The sequence below is a fragment of the Morchella sextelata genome, assembly GCF_020137385.1.
Source record: "Morchella sextelata strain SCLS chromosome Unknown scls_12, whole genome shotgun sequence".
NCBI lineage: Eukaryota > Fungi > Ascomycota > Pezizomycetes > Pezizales > Morchellaceae > Morchella > Morchella sextelata.
The window spans coordinates 1,041,670-1,060,668 of NW_025408627.1; the positions used below are offsets into that span (position 1 = coordinate 1,041,670).

At 46.0% G+C, this 18,999-nt stretch overlaps 4 protein-coding genes across 4 annotated transcripts; all 4 read left to right on the forward strand.

Moving 5' to 3' along the window:
• Nucleotides 1–980: 980 nt before the first annotated feature.
• H6S33_002161 (uncharacterized protein) lies at nucleotides 981–2,179 on the forward strand (the record flags this gene model as incomplete). Its single annotated transcript, XM_044833518.1, has 4 exons — nucleotides 981–1,262; nucleotides 1,323–1,587; nucleotides 1,646–1,854; nucleotides 1,925–2,179. The coding sequence occupies 4 exons, from the start codon at nucleotides 981–983 to the stop codon at nucleotides 2,177–2,179; spliced, it is 1,011 nt and encodes a 336-aa protein (XP_044693304.1).
• A 1,347-nt stretch (nucleotides 2,180–3,526) lies between these two features.
• On the forward strand, nucleotides 3,527–5,521 carry H6S33_002162 (uncharacterized protein; the record flags this gene model as incomplete). The annotated part of the gene is made up of 6 exons (XM_044833520.1): nucleotides 3,527–3,572; nucleotides 3,659–3,763; nucleotides 3,882–4,439; nucleotides 4,503–4,614; nucleotides 4,709–4,770; nucleotides 4,929–5,521. The coding sequence occupies 6 exons, from the start codon at nucleotides 3,527–3,529 to the stop codon at nucleotides 5,519–5,521; spliced, it is 1,476 nt and encodes a 491-aa protein (XP_044693305.1).
• A 2,953-nt stretch (nucleotides 5,522–8,474) lies between these two features.
• On the forward strand, nucleotides 8,475–11,070 carry H6S33_002163 (uncharacterized protein; the record flags this gene model as incomplete). Its single annotated transcript, XM_044833521.1, has 5 exons — nucleotides 8,475–8,507; nucleotides 8,789–8,982; nucleotides 9,051–9,372; nucleotides 9,440–9,566; nucleotides 9,629–11,070. The coding sequence occupies 5 exons, from the start codon at nucleotides 8,475–8,477 to the stop codon at nucleotides 11,068–11,070; spliced, it is 2,118 nt and encodes a 705-aa protein (XP_044693306.1).
• A 4,642-nt stretch (nucleotides 11,071–15,712) lies between these two features.
• Nucleotides 15,713–17,740, forward strand: H6S33_002164 (uncharacterized protein; the record flags this gene model as incomplete). Its single annotated transcript, XM_044833522.1, has 10 exons — nucleotides 15,713–15,766; nucleotides 15,831–15,852; nucleotides 15,971–16,082; nucleotides 16,236–16,241; nucleotides 16,306–16,347; nucleotides 16,541–16,691; nucleotides 17,073–17,102; nucleotides 17,176–17,264; nucleotides 17,414–17,530; nucleotides 17,611–17,740. The coding sequence occupies 10 exons, from the start codon at nucleotides 15,713–15,715 to the stop codon at nucleotides 17,738–17,740; spliced, it is 753 nt and encodes a 250-aa protein (XP_044693307.1).
• Between the last annotated feature and the right edge of the window lie 1,259 nt (nucleotides 17,741–18,999).

Consider the following 18,999-nt stretch of genomic DNA (forward strand, 5'->3'; position numbering starts at 1 on the left):
GTACGCACTGAGTACACATACATATATACATGCGTTAGTCTCGTTCCCAGACCCAATCCAGTGATGGTAGTGGTGGTTGAGTACATGTATTTTTGATATGATAGTAATTTAGCGTGGTCGTAATTTATTATTGTCCACACCACCGGATTATGTCTAGAACGAGACTACATGAACTTTTGCATGTAAGTACATGTATTCAGTACATACATGTACATGTATTTACTTGTATTTACTTTGTACCTATAGCCGCCTACATCTAATCCTGTCCTAGGTCTCTGTAAGTACAGATTCCGGTAGAATTATTGCGAAAGTGGGTTCTCCGTGACCCGATAGTCCTATTAGCCCTTAAAAGATTTTTGCTACGAGCACAGACCAACAGGATCCACTCTTTTAGCTCTGGCTTTCGCAATAATTCTACCGGAAACTGTAGAAGTAAAAAACACTTGAATGGGTAAAGTCTTCTATCGTCAATACAGACGAAGGGATGCCAACTACGGTCACTTGAACATATAGTGCTTGTCAGATCGTCTCTGGAGTTTGTGATCATGTCTGGTGATAAACAGGAGCTTTTCTATAATCTTCGAGCTGGGAGGCCATATGTACATGTAGTACATGCTAAGTCTTCCTCGTGTTGGACTGCTAGTGCGCACGTGTCCGACCAAAAGTTAATAGTATGCGTAATTTCAGACGAAATCAGCACTATCAAGATCCAGAATCCTGACACAGAGTGCAGTAATGGCGATATGTGTATTTGTTAAATCACAATGAATATCTCACGATATATACTGGCTACAGAAACATGATACATGGAGTTTCGGTTCAAGATTCTTGGTGCGATGTCAGGCAAGAATTTACCATTCTATGGCCATGGATCCGGACGTGTGAATGAACACATACACCTACAAAGACACCTGCGCTCCCCCTCAACCACACATCAACTACAACAATCCATCGAACACATTCCTTCATTCATCACCGCCATGCCCTCCATTGTTACTATCAAGGAAGAAAAGGTTGAGTCCGACTCTACCCCAAGAAAGACTCTAGATGAGAAACATGAAGTGAAACTTGAAGAATCCTCTTCAGACTTAAACCCCAATATTTATGAGGAGACCGATGAATGTGACTTACAACACTCAAATCACCATGTTTGGCTTGTTAAACTCCCAGCGTTTATTCGAGAAAACTGGAATCCCATCCTCTCGAATTCTGAAGAGGAAGTTGTTCTTGGCCGAGTCATGGTCAATAAAAAGGATGCCAGTGTAAGAGAACCTACCTTTCTTTATCGTAAGCGAGTGGCAAGAAACTAATGATCCTGAGAGGGGGCCATGCGCCAGATGATGAAGATCTTTCTTTCTGATGAGCAGTATGTCAATACCGGGATTCCGCGAGCGTACAACCTGAAACCAACCAACTCGGAACTTGCAAACACCTTCGTGTTCACGGAAAAGGTTACCTTAAAGAGAAAGGCAGAAGAAGATGATGAGCTTCCTGAAATACCTTCTAGGCTCCTCAGGAAAGTTCACGTCAAAGGGCCACAAGGAGAAGGGGTAAACCCTACATTTACCCGCCGAATTATAAAGAACAGTGAGCATCATTACCACACATCTACATAAACACAATTTTTTAACATAAGAAAATATAGGCCCGACTGCCCTCATGGGAACTGCAATTGCTGAGCTAGTTATGCAACCTGTTAAAAATCCTGAGAATGCAGAATTTGAGCGGCAACGAATCTTGAATGCGAGGAACCTAGAAAAAAAGACGAAATATTTCAACAAACACATCGATGACAATGCTTTCATCTCCAAACAGACTGGGCCCATGGCCATCAAGCCTTTCTTAAAGATCACAGTATGTGCTAACTCACATCCTTCTTCTATTTGAAAATATTATCTTCTGACACCTTGTGCTATCATAATAGCAATCTAATAGCCTTCGTGTGAAGAAACTCGACAAAGCATATCGTGGCTCAAAGGAAACCATCCAAACAAAACTTTTCGACCTTTTCGAAGATTATGAGTATTACTCAATTAAGCTTCTCGTTGAGAAACTTGACCAGCCAGAAGCGTATCTTAGAGAGATATTGGAAGATATTGCAGAATACACTGTTCGCGGGGACTATGCTGGAAAGTGGTGCTTGAAGAGCGAGTACAAACGGAAGTTGGAGAATAGTTAGTGGTCAATCGATGTGAGAAATCACTATACGCGTGAATTACTCATAATCCTAGCGATTAAACCTTAGTTAGCTCTGGTGAGACCCCCTGCTAGATTAACGCATAAGTTGTATTTTTGATATTACCTTATGAGAAAGTTTGCCATAGTGGTTTAGCAATCTTGAACCCTGTATACATGGGAGGAAAATAATCGGTGCTACTCCTGTGTAATTTCATATGTACTTTTTCTTTAATTCACATGTATACTTTCCGTAAATCATGCTCTGATATCTACATGTATGCCTTATGGATTGGACACTTCCTACTTGTGTATGGGGTAATTTGAATACTTAATATACTAGATCGCTAAAACCCCTCATGGAGCTCTAATTCATTGCTGGGAACTGATACCTGACAATCTATTTGAAAGGTTGGGTGAAGGCATGCCTAGGCACATTGAGGCTGTTAAAAGGACAAGGGGTTGGTACACAAGACATTAGATGTCATTTAACTATACTACAAAAAACCAGTTCTTTAAAGCATCAATTGTGCTTGTGGTGGGGCGGCGCGAATGCGATGATTTCTGACATCATGCTATTCATATATGCACGGCCAGATAAATTCACGTACTTGACTTTAACTACATACATTATATTGTATGCTATATACATGTATGTGTGTATGTGTTACATGTATGTATATGGGTGTCGATCTGGTAAAACCGTCCGCACAGCCAAATCCTTATCCCGAAGAACCACGCGACCGATCACTCCGAACCTTCCTAAAGTTCAGAGAACCGTGGCGAGGGCCCGGAATTACTTTTTCGGCCATTTGTCCCATCGTTGCGTTACCACAGTACCAGGCCTTTTACTAGATCGACACCCCTAGTTAGTACGTATAGCTCGTCGGAACTACATGTAGGCATTGGCGTATTAGAGATAAATGTATGTACATGTACTTGAGCGTTCAAGTAGTTTCATACCCTAAAACTACATACGTGTACAAATTACCGTGAAAAAGTCAAAACGATATTGGCAAGAAAGGCCAATGTCACTCATCAAAGACAAAGTTAACCTTCTTTCGGGATACACACGATCTCACTCGACACATTCACGTGATCTTTGCCAAGAAGGCAGATGCGCGCCACACAGCGATCCTAGTCGGACATGCCATGCACGGACCTGGTCCCACCACTTATGATCGCAAGGACAAAACCCAGCGAACCGCCCCCCATTCTCTCCCTCTTTCCCCTTCTTTCCTGCATTTGCTCTTTTACCCCACCGCCACCATCATTAGAAACTTCATCTGCATCCTCCAGCCCTTTTGGAATCACACAGTTTGTAGTATCTTTGGCGCATTATTATTATACCATGTCTGAAGACCAGGCACTTCTAGCAAAAATAGGCCAGCTTGCTGGTCAGCCACCCGGCCCCTATCGCATTCGGTGACTCTTTCGAGGCATGGTCTCAGAAGCTGATGATGGAAAACAACGTAATCTACAGGTCAAATCAATCGACATAAAAATCAACGGGAACTGGCACCAGGCTCTCCTTCTTCTTCCAGTACTGGGCATCAAGGACAACATCCTTATCACTCTTCTAACTATCGTATGGGACTCTTTACTCTTCTGCTACGCTGTTTACTTCATTTCCATATCTGTTTTCTCTGATAATCTGGATTTGTGGCGACCACTACTTGCACGCGATGTTAACAGTCAACTATTAGAAAATTCAACTAGGGGAAGAGGCACGCCATCATGGCGACCGCCGATAAGGGCTGCTTACACCCGAACTAGGTTTCGAGGCCGAGGAGGCCGGGTAGCACCTGTTGCTTATTCACATAGAACCCTTGTGGTCAATAATAATAAACCAGTATCTGGGTCGACGAGCCCTACAATTGCCACAGCTTCCTCAGTATCAAGTTTTGGCACCGAATCTATAAATGCGGCATTGCCTTCTCCAACATCAGTCCCAGTACCTGGGTCCAGTTTGCCTGCCCAGCAAAAGTCGACGGCATGGGTGGCAAAACGCGCACCAGGTGCGGTGCAACTTATCAATAGCTCCATTTTTGGCCAACAGGCTCAGGCGAAAGCCAAGGAGAGATTGCGGAGAAGAGAGGAAAAAGATAAATTGAAAATGAAAAGTTGGATGCAAAAGTCCCGTGGTCCTACTTATGGAGGGTTGGCGTCAAACACAAATCAAACTCCTTACGAGGTCATAATATCAGGGGAACGCTATCGAGTTGCTGCAAACGGCAGCAAACTAGAAAAAATATCTGGTGAGGGCAAGGAACAAACATTAATAGGAATGGAACAAAATAGTGTTGGGTTTAACTGGTCAGCAACAGATGATCCGAAGGCAGCGAAATCCACTCCTAAGAAAGCCGTCGTTGGTGGTGTTAATTTCGTACGAAGTAAGAACGGGAATCTTTGGAGGGCTGGTTTAGTGAAAGCATCACGGTGAGTATACATCATTGCCTCCATAGAGCATTGTCCCACTCTTATCGTCTCTCGTTGTATGGCTGACAATAAACCCTATTATTTTACGGTACAGCCAATCAACGAACACGCGCGGTTTAAAGATTAATAAACCCTGCAAATACTTTTCAAATACCGGTACCGACTATTTCTTCCAATCGCTTATCTCGGCTCTTATTGCAGACTTCATTGTTGCCTTAGAGCTCCCCTTCACAAAAAATACCGCGCCATTGGATACAAATGGGAAAGGGTTGATGAACTGACTCGATCACTCGAATTTTTTTTTTTACTTATAGGACAATGCAAATACGGGATGTCTTGCCCATACACCCATGATGCTCACAAAGTTGCTATTTGCCCGCGATTTCTCAAAAATGATTCGTGTCCGGACGGGGATTCATGCGACTTGTCTCACGATGCCAAGCCACATCGTGTTCCAGCGTGCCTACATTTTGGTTATGGCAATTGTCAGAAAGACCAATGTTTGTATGCGCACGTCAAGGTTAACCCTGCTGCTCCTATCTGCCGCCCCTTCGCAACCTATGGATATTGCGACAAGGGCGCAGAGTGCACCGAGCGACACGTACGAGATTGTCCTGACTTCGACGAAAAGGGCGTTTGCAACGACAAATCGTGCAAGCTATCACACGTGCAAAAGGCTGGACGAAGGCGAGTAATAGAGAAAGCGGCCGCCGCAGCCGCTTCGGCCCACAGATCCAGTGTTGAAGAGGACAAAGATTCCGAGGAAAGCGATATTTCCAGCGAAGAGGAGGGTGAAGAAATCAACAGTGATGATGTCGATTCTGATGCGTTTAGCGACGATGATTTTCTCTCTAAGGACGACACTCCTCATGAAGTCACTATGCAACAGGACTTTATCCACTTCTAACCCAATGAACATAGATACATATAAAAAAAATAGCCAAACTTGCTCAAGAAGCAATGGTCTTACTACTCTTTTTTGGGACTTATTCGACCTTTCCAGATATACCCCCGGTTTTTCTTCATTATACCATGTTTCATGCGCGCGTCGTTAACTAATCTCTATTAATATGGGGATGACTTCACCTAACATTGGACGAAGTGTTGCTTTTTTTTAATGCGATCATTCCTTTTTTTTCTCCGTTCTTTCCCCTTGTATTTTCTTATTCTGCTTAAACTTCTATTCTCATGCGATAACGGCTGGGAGTCTGGGGAAAGTAAGCAGGCCGTCTCCCCGAGATGTTGCTTTATTGGCGGTATTAGTTTTTGTTAGGGTGGGAAAAGTCGGGCGTTTGGAAGGTTCTATTGGTTGGGTTGGTTGTCTCGTTTCTTCTTACTGCGTCTCCTCATCGGTCGATGAGACAGACACGTGGAAAGCCGGCGTCGACGACGAGTCGACAATCGATTGTTTGTGATACACAGAAATGGTAACACAGTCAAGAAGAGTGCAGGCTGAATAGAAGAAAAAAAATAAAGAGCTGGAAGTAAGAGTTGGAAGTGCAACAATGGAATGGTTATTTTGGGGGGTCAGGCGCTCTTCGAAAGAGGAGGAAGCGAAATACATGGTGGGGAAAAAAAGGGATTAGTTCTGAGGCAAATGTTGTAGTTACGAGAAATACGAGACAAAAATAAAACATAGTAAAAATGTTACTTGGAAAAATCAACTCTTGTTGAAAACAGATGTGATCCAGAAGCCTAATGACGAACAATGCAAGGTGATGATGTTGTATGTTGCCTTGTTGGGGCTTTGAAAAAATGCCTGTGGTTTGTTTCCCAGGATCAGTAAGTGGGAAACATTACAACAAAGCGCTTGTATGTGGGGCAAGACAAGGGTGGTGTAGAGTATTTGCAAAGTTAGTCAGGGCTCCGGGATATCCTGTGCCATCTGTTGGTGAGCTGTTCGTCTTGGGTTGTGCAAGAGTATTTGGTTTCTGCCCTTTTCTACACTCCGCATGTTTCAGGATTGGAAGTTATTAGTTCTACCCCTCCCACGCCTATTTTGTATGTCTTTGTCCATCTGTCCAGGCCCCCGTCCTGTCCGGTTCGCTGGTAAACGAAAGCATGCAAGGTTAATGTCGGGCCATTTCATCATCATCGCTGGTCACTGGCTGCAAGCCCATTCCAGTCCAGTTCAGCCAGTGATGATGCTGTTCCTTAGCAACTCGTCTCGAAATCAACAGGGGCAGGGGCAACGCTTCTGCACGACGCCGCCGTCATGAATGAAATGACATGACATGATGGCGGAGAGCCTCGACGATCGAGAGAGGTTGATGTGCTTGGCTACAGTGGAACAATGTATATGTCATGTTGTATGCAGCAGAGGTAGAAGATTTCACCTGAAAGTCCCTGTCCCTGGTGATCGTAATAATTGTAACTAGGTAGAGTAGGTACATACCTACATGGTACAGTAGTTAGACATTTATTCATTCCAGTGCGATGGATAGCCCAGGATGGCTGGAGGGATGTCTACACTCTACATTACAGTGCAGAACCAGAATTTCAAAGTCATGTTCATCCGAGTTAAGTATGTGCATAGTAAGCTCCCTCAGGGAAGTACCCAGAGTATTCCTACTGATGTCTAAGGCTACATGTATCCTGTCTGCAAGGCCGGGGATGGGATACTTAGAACTAGGTACTAGGAATAACACAGCTACTAATCAGGTAAGGATGTACGTACTGCCTTGAAGTGCGGATTCCATTTCCGCATAGAAAAAAAATAGTCTAGAAGGAAAAGGGATAGTTATGTCTATTCAACAGGCGGTCCATATCGATATTTCTAATAATTCTCTGGTTTCGGTAGTTGAGATTTGACCAGGAACTATATCGCGGCTATCGATTATCGATTATCTATCGGAGTGACACTAATATTAGAGGGGCGAGATGAGTAATACGTTAGTAACGTGTAACGCACTTGGTTCACGATCCGTGTTGAGATAATCTGGGGAACCCAAGCGAGCAAGTATGGATTAGGGTTTGCATTCTCCAGCTCGTGACAGCGGGGTTCGTTTCTATCGCGTCACGTCAACCCGTTATCGATATCGGGATCTATCCTTAAAATTCCTTGCTGTTGTCCGACCAACTCAACACACATAAATTGGGTCGATAGTTTTGTAAACATGGTCCCGGGTCGAGACTGACATAGGTACATACTCAGAACAACGTTTGCTGCCCAAATTTCGAACAAGCAGGGAGAAAACCCCGTGCTGATTCTGATTTCTAACCCCACCGCCTGCAAGAACGCCGTCCCTGCACCGTCAGTCTTAATCCATCCAAGCAGTCATCTTATCCCCACTTGATTCTGTCAGTCCCCGGATCCATCCGCCTTCAAAACCGTTCCTGAATATGTTGCGTGACGTGAGGTTGAGGCTCCTACCGAACGTTCTCGACTGTCTACGCTGGTCTCCGGATGGGCAGCTGGCCGTGTCAGCCAGTGAGGATGTAATTATCTTGGTCCGTTCTTTCAATTTGATCTTCCTTGCCCCCAAGATGTGGCCAAAATTTAAATACTTCGCAGAAAGCATGCCAAATAAAATTTTGCCTACGTGCATTAGAGACATAGCTAACCAGAAGCCCCGAGTCTTGCAGGTCCCGAAAAATGGAAACACTAGCGGAAAACGCTCGCACCAGTTTCACCATGCTCGGGCGAATCTGAGGGAGTTAATGGTGAATTCCATGAACGATGAGATCCCCCCTGCAGACGGTATTGTTCCACTCACTGGGCTTGATCATTTTTTGAGTGTGGGCGAAATCGAATAGTTCAGGGGCTTTAGACTTGATGCTGATGTTTGAGATTTTCGAGACGCAGCGGAGATTTACAGTATCGGCGACGAGCAGGGGCCCGGGTATGCGAAGCAATTGGCATGGTCGCCTTTGGGAACTTCCAAGTATCGCAGGTCAGTCCGGTTCAGTGGCTACAGGATGCAGGATAAGAGCTTAGAGCATGATCAGAATCCCCACTAGTTGAAGAGACAATACTGAAATATAATGATGGTGATTGGTGGTGAAGATGCATTTTGGCAGTCCTCGCAACGAACCACCAAATAAGAATTTTTGAGCCCAAAGACCATCCTTGGAGCGATTGGCACCTGGTACGTGAAGCGAACTTTCTCACACCAAATCTTTTAGACCAATCATTTATTACTCAATATAACAAAAAACTAATTGGCGTGGGCAGAAACACGATCTTACACTTGACATATTCGACTATGAAGGATGGACGTCCGAAAGCTCCGATGAAACTACGTCCAGACTACGCTCAAGAACACGAGCCATATCGTGGTCCCCCGCATGTCACTTATTTACAGCACGCCGTTGTGGCGAGTCACTGATAGCAGCAGCCAATGAGAACTTTGAGATTGTATTTTTTAGGTTTAACTTACTCTTGTATCTAGTCTGCCGAGAAAATTTCGTTTTGCTAACTAGGTGGGGGAACGCAGGGTCACGCATGACTACCACTCAATTGTGGGGTATTTCACTGCTGCTGAAGGTGCAGGATTGCAAGCGGGAACTGGAATACAGGCAACATGGGTGAACAATCTCACCTGGAGCCTGTGGAAACGTGCGCAGGAGGAGGGGAAGAATGAGGCTTTTTTGGCCTATTCATTTCATGGAAGGGTTTACATGTCCAGAGTTACCATAGGCCTAGACGTGGATAAAGAAGGCAATCCCTCTGTCAATGTTTCGGTTGGAGAAGAGACTTTGGTGGGCAAGTCTATGTCGGATGTTCATCCGGTTTTCGCAATCGCGTGGGCTGACGAGGTATGCTCAGACCGCAGAGCGATCAGACAGTATCAGTGATCGTTTTGCTGATATGATATTGGTGCAGGAATTCAATGGATTGTCGATCCTGGCGTATGCAGTATCTAAATACATTATGATCGCTGCGATAAACACCGATGGAGAAATTGTGTCCACGAGGGAGTTCGTGAATGGGTTTGTAGAACCTATTACTGGTACGTAATATTCCTGACTGGAGTTTTGAAGCAGGAGCTCTGACCCCAAAATATGCCTGTAGGCCTATGTTTCACACCCTCCACAAATTCATCCGGAGTAGTCCTACATGCTATTACTGTCAATGGTCAAAGCCAAACGGTAGTTTATTCTCCGCTCTCCGCGGCTCTTTATGACCACAATAATATCTCCACCTGTCACACATCTGGGGATATTGACCAAACAGATACCCATATGCCCGATTCCTATCCAGAAGACAAAGAGGAAGAAGAGGCACTTCGAGCAATGGCCACCCGCTGGACCAACGCCATCTCACTAAGGAAGCAGGATTTCGTGAACGAGTACGAGCTTTCTGCCGCCAATTGCAGGGTGTATGGTATTGCACCGAGCCCTCTAGGTGGCGTGATAGCGGCAGCGTGCAGTTTCCACCCAAATGATAGCTTGGAGTATATTACTGCATCAAAAGAGAACACTAGGATTGTATTTGGTACACATGAAGGTAGTGAAGGGGTATGGAAAGCAAGGGGCTTCTTAGCTGGAGAAGAAATAGACCTAAGTAAAGTGCCGAATCCTATAGCCCGGGCAAGTGAAGCTCTCCTCTTGGAGGCAGAGACTCTTGGTGACAACCGGGAGGGTATCTTGAGGAATATCCGGAAGTCTTTAGATCGTTTTAAGGGAACAGGTTGGGGCCTAGACAGTGCTTCTATACCATCGGAGGCGGTCGAGAATGCTTTATCCGCCAATATCCTCCTCCAACCTTCGTTGAATGCGCTTCGATATAGTTCCTGTCTAGAGATAATCCCTGATAGCAACAATTTTGGTCTTCCGTTAGTCCCACGGGAGAACACGGAAATAGTAGCACATCACATCAACAGTATCCTCCGAGCACCTCGGAATGAGACTACCGCTAGATCGACGCTGAGCAAACGCATTCTATATTCAGTTGCATGTATCGGCATTCTTGGGTTGTACAACCGCCGACCTGTACTTGAAGCTGCCCGGGATGCTCTTAGCTGGCTTTCTAGTGTCGATGAAACGTCTACCGATAACGCAGGGGATCCCGAAAGAACCATCATAGATGTCATCACTGAGCTTCAGATTGTTGAAAGACGCATTGCCGACTTGGACGTCATAGAACGCGGAGACGACGACGGTTCAGGTCTGGCAACGATTCGGGAAAAAGACAAGCTATTCACCAGCAAGTTCGAGAAATGCACGCTCTGCAAGAAAGGAATGGTCTGGGAGGATCTGCGAGTTGCGGAGTGCGAGGGGAATCATCGCTTTTCGCGTTGCGCGTTGACGTTCCTCCCAATCAAGGAACCAAAACTCACCAAAGAATGCACAATATGCTCGAGGACCGTGCTCGGGGATGCGGTGCTTGAAGGTGATAAAATGGAAATGAGGACTAGAGGACATGAGGGTAAGAAAACTTTGGCTGAGGCGGTTTTGACCGGATTGGACATATGCGTACATTGTGGCGGGAGGTATTGGGCGAAAGGGAGTTAATCACATATATATATCCTTCGCTTTTGTACTTTGTTGCTATGGACGTCACGGTACTTGTAGACTGAATGAATATCCGATATCCTGGGAATACTTGTGTTTTTGAAACAACTCCTTGATCGTCCGCCTCACTCGGGCATGGGAGGAAAAGCCGTTATGATACCGGTACTCCGGATCTCTCAAAACTCGGGATGTACGATTGCAAGCTGTGCATGAAGCATGGCCAATGTGGAGCCCCTGCGCCGTCCGATTGGGGAGGTCATTGCTGATTGGAATACTCGCGATATGCAAAAATCGGAAGGGGGGACCCTTAGGTGATATGTGACCGCTAAGTCCTTCAGTTTTCTAGAATGCGGGGTAGTTCTGTCTTGAGAGTTACTAATTGGGCTGATAGCGCATGCGTACCCTATTCGTCTCCCGAGACCCGAGCGAGACTTTGTGTCTCATCCTATTGCTTTGTGCAGTTCTGAAAATTAACAAGGGTAAGAAAGGTGGGTTTCGTCATTTACATGGAGATGGGCCCTTTAAAATGGTACATCATATGATCTAATGTAGAGTATGTAGCCTCTCTGCCATTTATCAAATAGATTGTGTCGTTGCCCGTTGAAGCCGACAGAACGGGCAGTTTTGTATCATGCCGTAGGATAAGTACAACACGGCCTATTAAATAACATAAGTATATAACAGCGATAACCTGCATTAGCATCAAGGCTCCAATCCCAAATCTGGTAGCTACACAGCCCCTTTCATCCTTACGTATTTAGATGTGGGGTGGGAGTGCACCAGTAAATTATTTTTCTCGGGCAGAAAAAAAAAGAAAAAAAGAGTTGAGCAGCAGATACAGTCGTTCACGAATACTGCCACTTGACGAACAGGGGACTTTGGGCCAATAGAAATTAAAAGGACTGGAGATCTCGCAGCTTGGCTGTTGCTTGACTATTTCTTGCCATACTTGGAATCCCTGTTCGTCAAGTGGCAGTATTCGTGAACGACTGTAGGTAGGGGGAAAAAATGTGAGATGTTGAGATCCACGTGAGACCGTCTTCAAAATCATTTGCCCTTGGTCGGAAATACAGCCAACCAGCGATGCTTTTTAGTCCCGCTCTCCTCTCCAAGGAGCTCCGCGATATTACATGACCAATGTGACGGGCCGGCGAGTTCCATTATTTTAAAGTGACGTTTCTTACTCATGCTCGTTACAAAACCACTGTACCAAGCGAGGAGTTAGTGTGCGTTCATTTGAGAACCGCATGTGCCCGAATTTCACGATGTGTGACCGCGGCCAAAAGGAAAGTGAAGAAAAGAAAAAACTTCCTCGAACGGCGTGAGCTCCGAGGGAGAGGATTCGAGGAGAAGTAAATCAAATATCCTACATAGAACATGCCGTATTCAATTGTCTTAGGAAAGCCGCAACTTCGCCGCATGCTATCATAGAACCAAAAACTGACTTCAAAGGGTTTCGCATCGGGGATCTGGCCCATCTCTGATCTCCGAAGTAGAGTATTTGCGCGTTTTTCCCGAAAGCTTGATCCCCCCCCCCAAATGAGAATTAGAGGACACACACAAACCAAAATAGACCGAGAAAACTGAGTATCCGACTTTACCGATCAAGGTGTGGGATTTGTGACCTAGTTCAATTTATGTTTCAGGCATGCGGCATCATGATAAAGACCTGCATTGTGTGCACTTTTTGACCCTAAACGACGTAAGAGTAACACCACATGTCTGTAAGTGCTTCTGCTGCGAAGAGGAACGTTTAGAGATCTTGAATCCATCCGGGTAAATTTCTAAATTCTGTGAGGGGGGAAGGTCTGCGGCTTTATAGCTAGCAAGACATCAAGGTGCAATACCTATCTTGTCCTCTAGCTCGACTCTCTCCTTATCGTATGTGTGTTTATTCGGGGACCCACCCAGTATGCAGAGCTGGTGGTTGCACCACCACCAAACTTGGGCGAAGAGTGGTTCGTAGAACTGATCGACGGGTAAATACCCGGGTCTACATGAGTTCCGGTTCCACTGTATATGAACTTGTTTCGTTTATGTCGAGGTGCTGTGTGTGGAGACGAGGCAGAACGTGATTCAATTCGTCAATTGCTGCTTGCAGTCTGCGGTGAAGAAGGAAGAATTGAAGACCCGTCCGGCTCTACTGTGGAGCATACATCGTGTAATTATCAGGATATCCGCCGCCGCCGCCGCCGCCATCATGTCCGATAGATATGTACATGTATATACATGCCAGAAGTGATATCAATTCGGAGGCTCTCGGAAGATTGGTACTGATAGCGGGTACCTGACTGCTGCTTCCGATGAGGATGGATGAGGATGGATGAGGTTCATGTACACCATCACACATATCATCGCATACATGTGAGTACGGTTGAGTACCGTAGTTAGAAACCCCTGTGTATGGGGTACACTTCAAAGTATGGAGATTTGAAAGCAAGAAATCGTTGAGGAGGTTGAGGTTATAAGTAAGGATTGTTGGATTGTCGGGTTGAGGTGAGGTTTCAAATTCCTCAACGTCTTTAGTAGGTAACGTAACATGTAGTTACCGATGATCAGCCTTATGGTGACTCCTTTCCTTTGTTCCTGTTCCAGGGTCCGCCAAGCGTCAAAGCATTCCCGACAAGGCCTTCGAGAACGCCAGGGCCGCACAGACTAGAGACCTGACCATGCTTAATTCAACCGCGAACCTCATTTAGTCCCTTCCCTGATTACACCACCAGAATCCCTGGGCACATCACCACCATCACTTAATAAAACGCCGGGCAGTGAAACAGAGGCAAATACGCAATATTCATTCCCACCACAGGTATCAATCCGCAGCTGCAGATGCAAGGGCGTTTGACTGTATTCTGCGCGTGCACAGAGACAGCATCGCATCAGTACATAGCAGCAAAGAGGTTTGCGTCGAAAACACGCGGATGAGATGTTCCCGGGAAGGATCAGAAACGAGATGAGGGTCGAGACTCCCTCAACCAATTCTTTATGATCGCCATTTTTATGTCGTCTTCCGTTTTGACAGGATGGATCGAAAGGAAGAAAAAAGAATTATACTTTAGGTTTGCAGCCATCCAATGGCTAGACCCTTCAAAATCAAATCATAGTTAGGTGGAAAACCGTTAATGGCATTCTCAAGGAGTGAGACTTAAAGGTGAATCATAAAATCACATGTTTGGATTTAACGGTTGTGGTTGTGGTTGTGGTTTTGAGTTTTCTGCCTACTTCTGTTACCGCGGGTTTTTGTTTAAAGGGACCTATCAACGCCCACTAAAATTGGTACAGTACTACTTTTGATAATTTCCTGTTTTACCGGCCCGCCGACTCCGCAGGCTGCACATATGTGAGTGTTTTACTGGAGTCTTAGCCAACTCGAGTACTTGGACAATAATAATAACTGATAGGGTCGATGGATGTCAAAATGCACATGTTTAATGATCTCCAACGCAGTTGTGGGAAAATCTTTTCATCGCAGATGTCACAATCCGGAACTGTCCTTGCGCATATTACCTGCATTGGCAAGATCGAAAGATCGAGGGAGAAATCAAGGTTCGGATGAAACATTTATGCGAGATGGAAGTGGAAGGATACCTACAATCGTTACCCATGTCATGCCCGTAGGATTACACATTTGAATGTAGGTATGTATTTTAGCCTCTTTCACAAGCCACTCACGAATAGTTGACATATCTTGCGTGCACCGGCGGCCGGACTCTAGAGGGACTTCAACCGTACCGGGTCTTCGTTGTATTCTATTTGCTGAGGACTTTGACATTCGATTAGCAGATCTGTGGGATTGATGGGGATCGAAAAATGTTGACCGGAACTTTTTTCGCTACAGCATTGGTGCTACTGGCCTTCGGCGTATGAGCTCAAGCTAGTGGTAAATAAAAGCTTTAATCCTTACCAGTCGTTATTCGGTTTTCCATTTCCAGTGGCCCTCTTGATATCGGGCACGGATTGGTTACAGAGGGAAGCACCTAATAGCCAATTAATGAATACTGAGAGTGGAGAAGAGTGAAATGATTAAATCTCGGCTTTCAGTGTCGGTAACTACAGTATACTGACGTTGATGATTTGAGTAACTTCGTTCATTGAATTATTAACGACTGAGCTATATGGAAGGGTCCTAATTGCAATTCTTGGTGATGGGGATAAAAAGCAACATCACCGCAACGTTTCTCTGTATTCACAGATGGCTCCTGTGCTTCAGTAAGCCCTGCTTGAACCGGATTTGAATCTGCACTGCAGGGTTTCTGCTTGACCAAAGGAGAGAGTAAACGCCTACGTCAATGGTGGCATGAGCGTGAGAGCCTCCATCAGAAATATCTCCTCACGACACACATATTGTGGTACATACATACCAACCAATCTTTTGGATGTTGTATCACCACCAAAACGCGGGTGTGAAGTTTATCGAGAAGTTTGGGTCCTCCTTCCGTCCCGCCCGGGATTCGGCAAACGAAATAAATCAGAAGGGAAAGAAAAGAAATAAAAGGGCGGGGAAAGGTGAGGGCGGGGTGCGATGCCGGGTACGATCATTGGCCGACTGGTATTCGCCCCTCCTCCCGCCTAGCTAGAGTAGTAGGTAGGCCCTTAGCTCTTCCGTTTCTTGCCTACCCTACCCCCCGACGACAAGCTACCTATGTTGAGTACCTCGGGCACCAGAACCTATGCCACAGCCGCAAAATGGGATAACGTTTGCCTTCTGTCTTGCCATGTTTCATTTCTCCTCAGGCGGCTGAGGGTTTTTTCCCTGTTAGCCATGGCAACTAGGTCGATTGGGTACGGGCTACTGATGTACAAGTTGACTTGGGTACATATGTACTACCGATTTGGACCAAAATTGTACCAGTCATCGCGGGGAGAAGGAACGAAGCTGCGGACTGATAGGAGACGACAGTCAGTAGGGCGGCAGCGGCAGCGGGGACCAGTCGACTGCCTACGATAAAGCGACCGGCCGATAAGTTTGCCTTAACCTGTCTCGGAGTAAGTAAGGCCGGTCCGAGTGTGAGGTAAGGTAGCTCTTTAAGCTAGTCTTGGCTCCATGTATGTACCCCAAGTATCAGATACATTGGGGGCGGCGTAGAGTACATCATGGCCCAGGTCTGGTCTTACGCAAGACAACTGCTTTCGCGATCATTACCCACATAGTAACCTTCCGATAGAGACATGTAGGAAAAGCATTGGTCCCGATACATACCTTGCCCTCAGCTATCGCCGGAGATTTTATTTTAGCTTCCTACATCGGGCGATGGAGAGCGGCACTCTAACTTTAGGGTATGGCAAGTACATTCCCAAAGCGCACTTTAGGGTTGTCTCAATCGCAATATCACTCTAGATAGCAGCAAATCATAGTGTGGGGTGGAAGTCAAGGCCCATGGCTGACCCTCTTTGAGAGTACTCCAACTACGCACATCTGATACATACATGAATAGAGTATATTCATGCACTGACTGGTACTTACATACAGGCCTGAACGCGCAGCCTGCGGATGCGAAATCCTAGAGACCGTGAAAAGATCAGAAAGAAGAAGTGCAGTGGGGGAGAAAATTTTCCCTTCTTTTTCTACACTTTTGGAGTTCGGCACTTTTAACTATACCGATCTCGAATACCCTCGCGAGGTTCCATCTACATAAGACATAAGCCTGAACCCAGAAGAAGCAAAGGATCTGTCGAAAAACAGGAAACTGGGCGACCTGAAAAAGGAAATATCGGCTCTTTTATCACCCAAAGGGAAAGCAAAAAGAAAATGCTGCCTGCCTACTGTCTACATACAAAAAGATTGGGGAAAGGTTCAAGGTGACAGGCGGCGTGACATCGCCAAAAAGCCCGGATTGGGCAGCGGCAGACGCGTCATGAAAATCACGTCCGGAAGGCCCGTGGGGGACTCAACTTTTTTTTAAGACCCAGGAAGGGGGCTTTGCGCTGTTTATCCTGCCTGGGACAGTAGGACCCACCCTATCACCTTTGTGGAAGCTCCAACCAATTGTCTGCATGAGTAGAGATCAAAGAGGGGAAAGGCGCAAAAAAGGGTAGGATTCCGTAACCGTGATCAGGCGTGGGGCGGAAAGGACGGGGGTTTGCTGATACGGGATTGACGGATAGTTGGGCACTTCGGACCAATCGCTTGTGGTCCTGGTTAGTGGGAGAGGCTGCCAGAGGCATTCTCGGTCGGTAACAGGGAACTTCGGAAGGTATCCTGCCTGGGAGACTTGCGTGATAATCGTTGCTTGGGGCGGTGCGCAAGGGCGGACGGGTAGGCTGTTTGGAGCAGCTCGAAGCCGTGGTGGTTTGCGACCTTGATATCTTTTTTGGCCCTCCAAGCTTACGGTACATGCCATAGATACCTAGAATACCTACCACTCTACTATTCAGAGTACTCCCATGCTCCGCCGCCATCATTCTCCATGAGCAATGCCAGTACTCAATGTGTAACTCTACTCTGCCTAGAGCAGTCAAGGTAAATACTCTAGTGTAGAGTACCTACAGTAAGCTATTACTCCAAGCAAGTACTTTTTTTTACTGGGGTGAGTGGTCAAGACAAGAATGGGGAAAAAGCAAATACGAGACGCGAGAGCGAGGCGACTTTTTTGGATCATCCCCAGACGAGCGCGTCCATTCGGATCACAGAAGGAAAGGTTGGTGTTTTATGCTATCCTTAGTTCCCTAGTTCCTCGAGATCTGCTCACGCGCGCGTGGATCGATTTTTCGCTTATTGGGCTGGATCCTCTAATTTTTTGATTTTTGATTTCGTTTATTTTTTTGGTCCTGGCTTTTCCCTTCTTTTCTGCCTGCGGAAAAGGCCAATGATATGTTGCACTCCATGTACCACTACCCGCCGTTTCCCTTCGTTTCCTCTAACTATAGGGTATGTAACGGTCCATGTTTGGCTTTGTTTGTGAATGGGAACCATATTCAGCTACCGGTATATACACCTATTTGCATGAAAGGGTACATTCGACGAGGTTCCGGCCGCGGCAACTTGCAACAATTGGCGATAGTTTTTGTGATGAGTTTCCCTTTTGTCACTTTTTGTCATTAATATTCTGAATGCATTGTACTTTCATGTCTTTCCTTTTCTTATTTTCGTTCATTTCTCCCCGTAGTTGGCTGGGATGATGTCTTTCTCTCTTACAGGTTACGCCACGGACCGTCTGGTCTCTTCACAGAAGATCAGGCAGGACGCGCGCAATTGGGGTGGGTCGCGCGAAATCTGAATGGAAAGTTGCCAAAAAGAAAAAATCAAGGCAAAATGGTGCGCCGCGGACATGGAGAACCTTGCTCTACAGTACAGCCTGCAATGTCAGTCGAATCGGCACCCTTCGTTCCCCAAAATAATATAAATTATTTATCGATGGGATACAAAAATATTGTCGGTATGAAATATATACATTAAATAAAAAAGACCGCATGTTACGGTTTAGGGAACAGAATAGCCCCATTGATCATGGGAAAGGTGGGATAATGATCAGCGCAGATTCCTAGCCGGATAGCCCGATGGAAGGAATATTGAGAATCCGGGAATTCACGAGGGCAAGCAAGCCAAAAAAGTTTGGCTCCAGAACGGATACAGACGATTGACAAATGGTCACGGTGCGCCGTAAGGACCGACATACCTATGAGGGAGGGAGACTACGGCACCGACAGGACCAGACGGGGGCAAAAAAAACCATCGATTCGCTGCGTCGAGAAAAAGAGGCTGCGAATGGTCAAGACAGCCTGCCCTGCTTAGTTGAGACACAGCTCGTGAATGGATCTTCGCGTGGATGCGACACTCTCTCACCACTCTCACTCACTCTCACTCACTACTCACTAGAGCGCTCTCAATCACTTCCAACCAGCTAGCCTCGTTCAATAGGACTCTCACTGAGGACCATTTAGAAAAAGCACATTTACATGGGGAAGGAGGGGTGGTTTTGGATCTTAGTG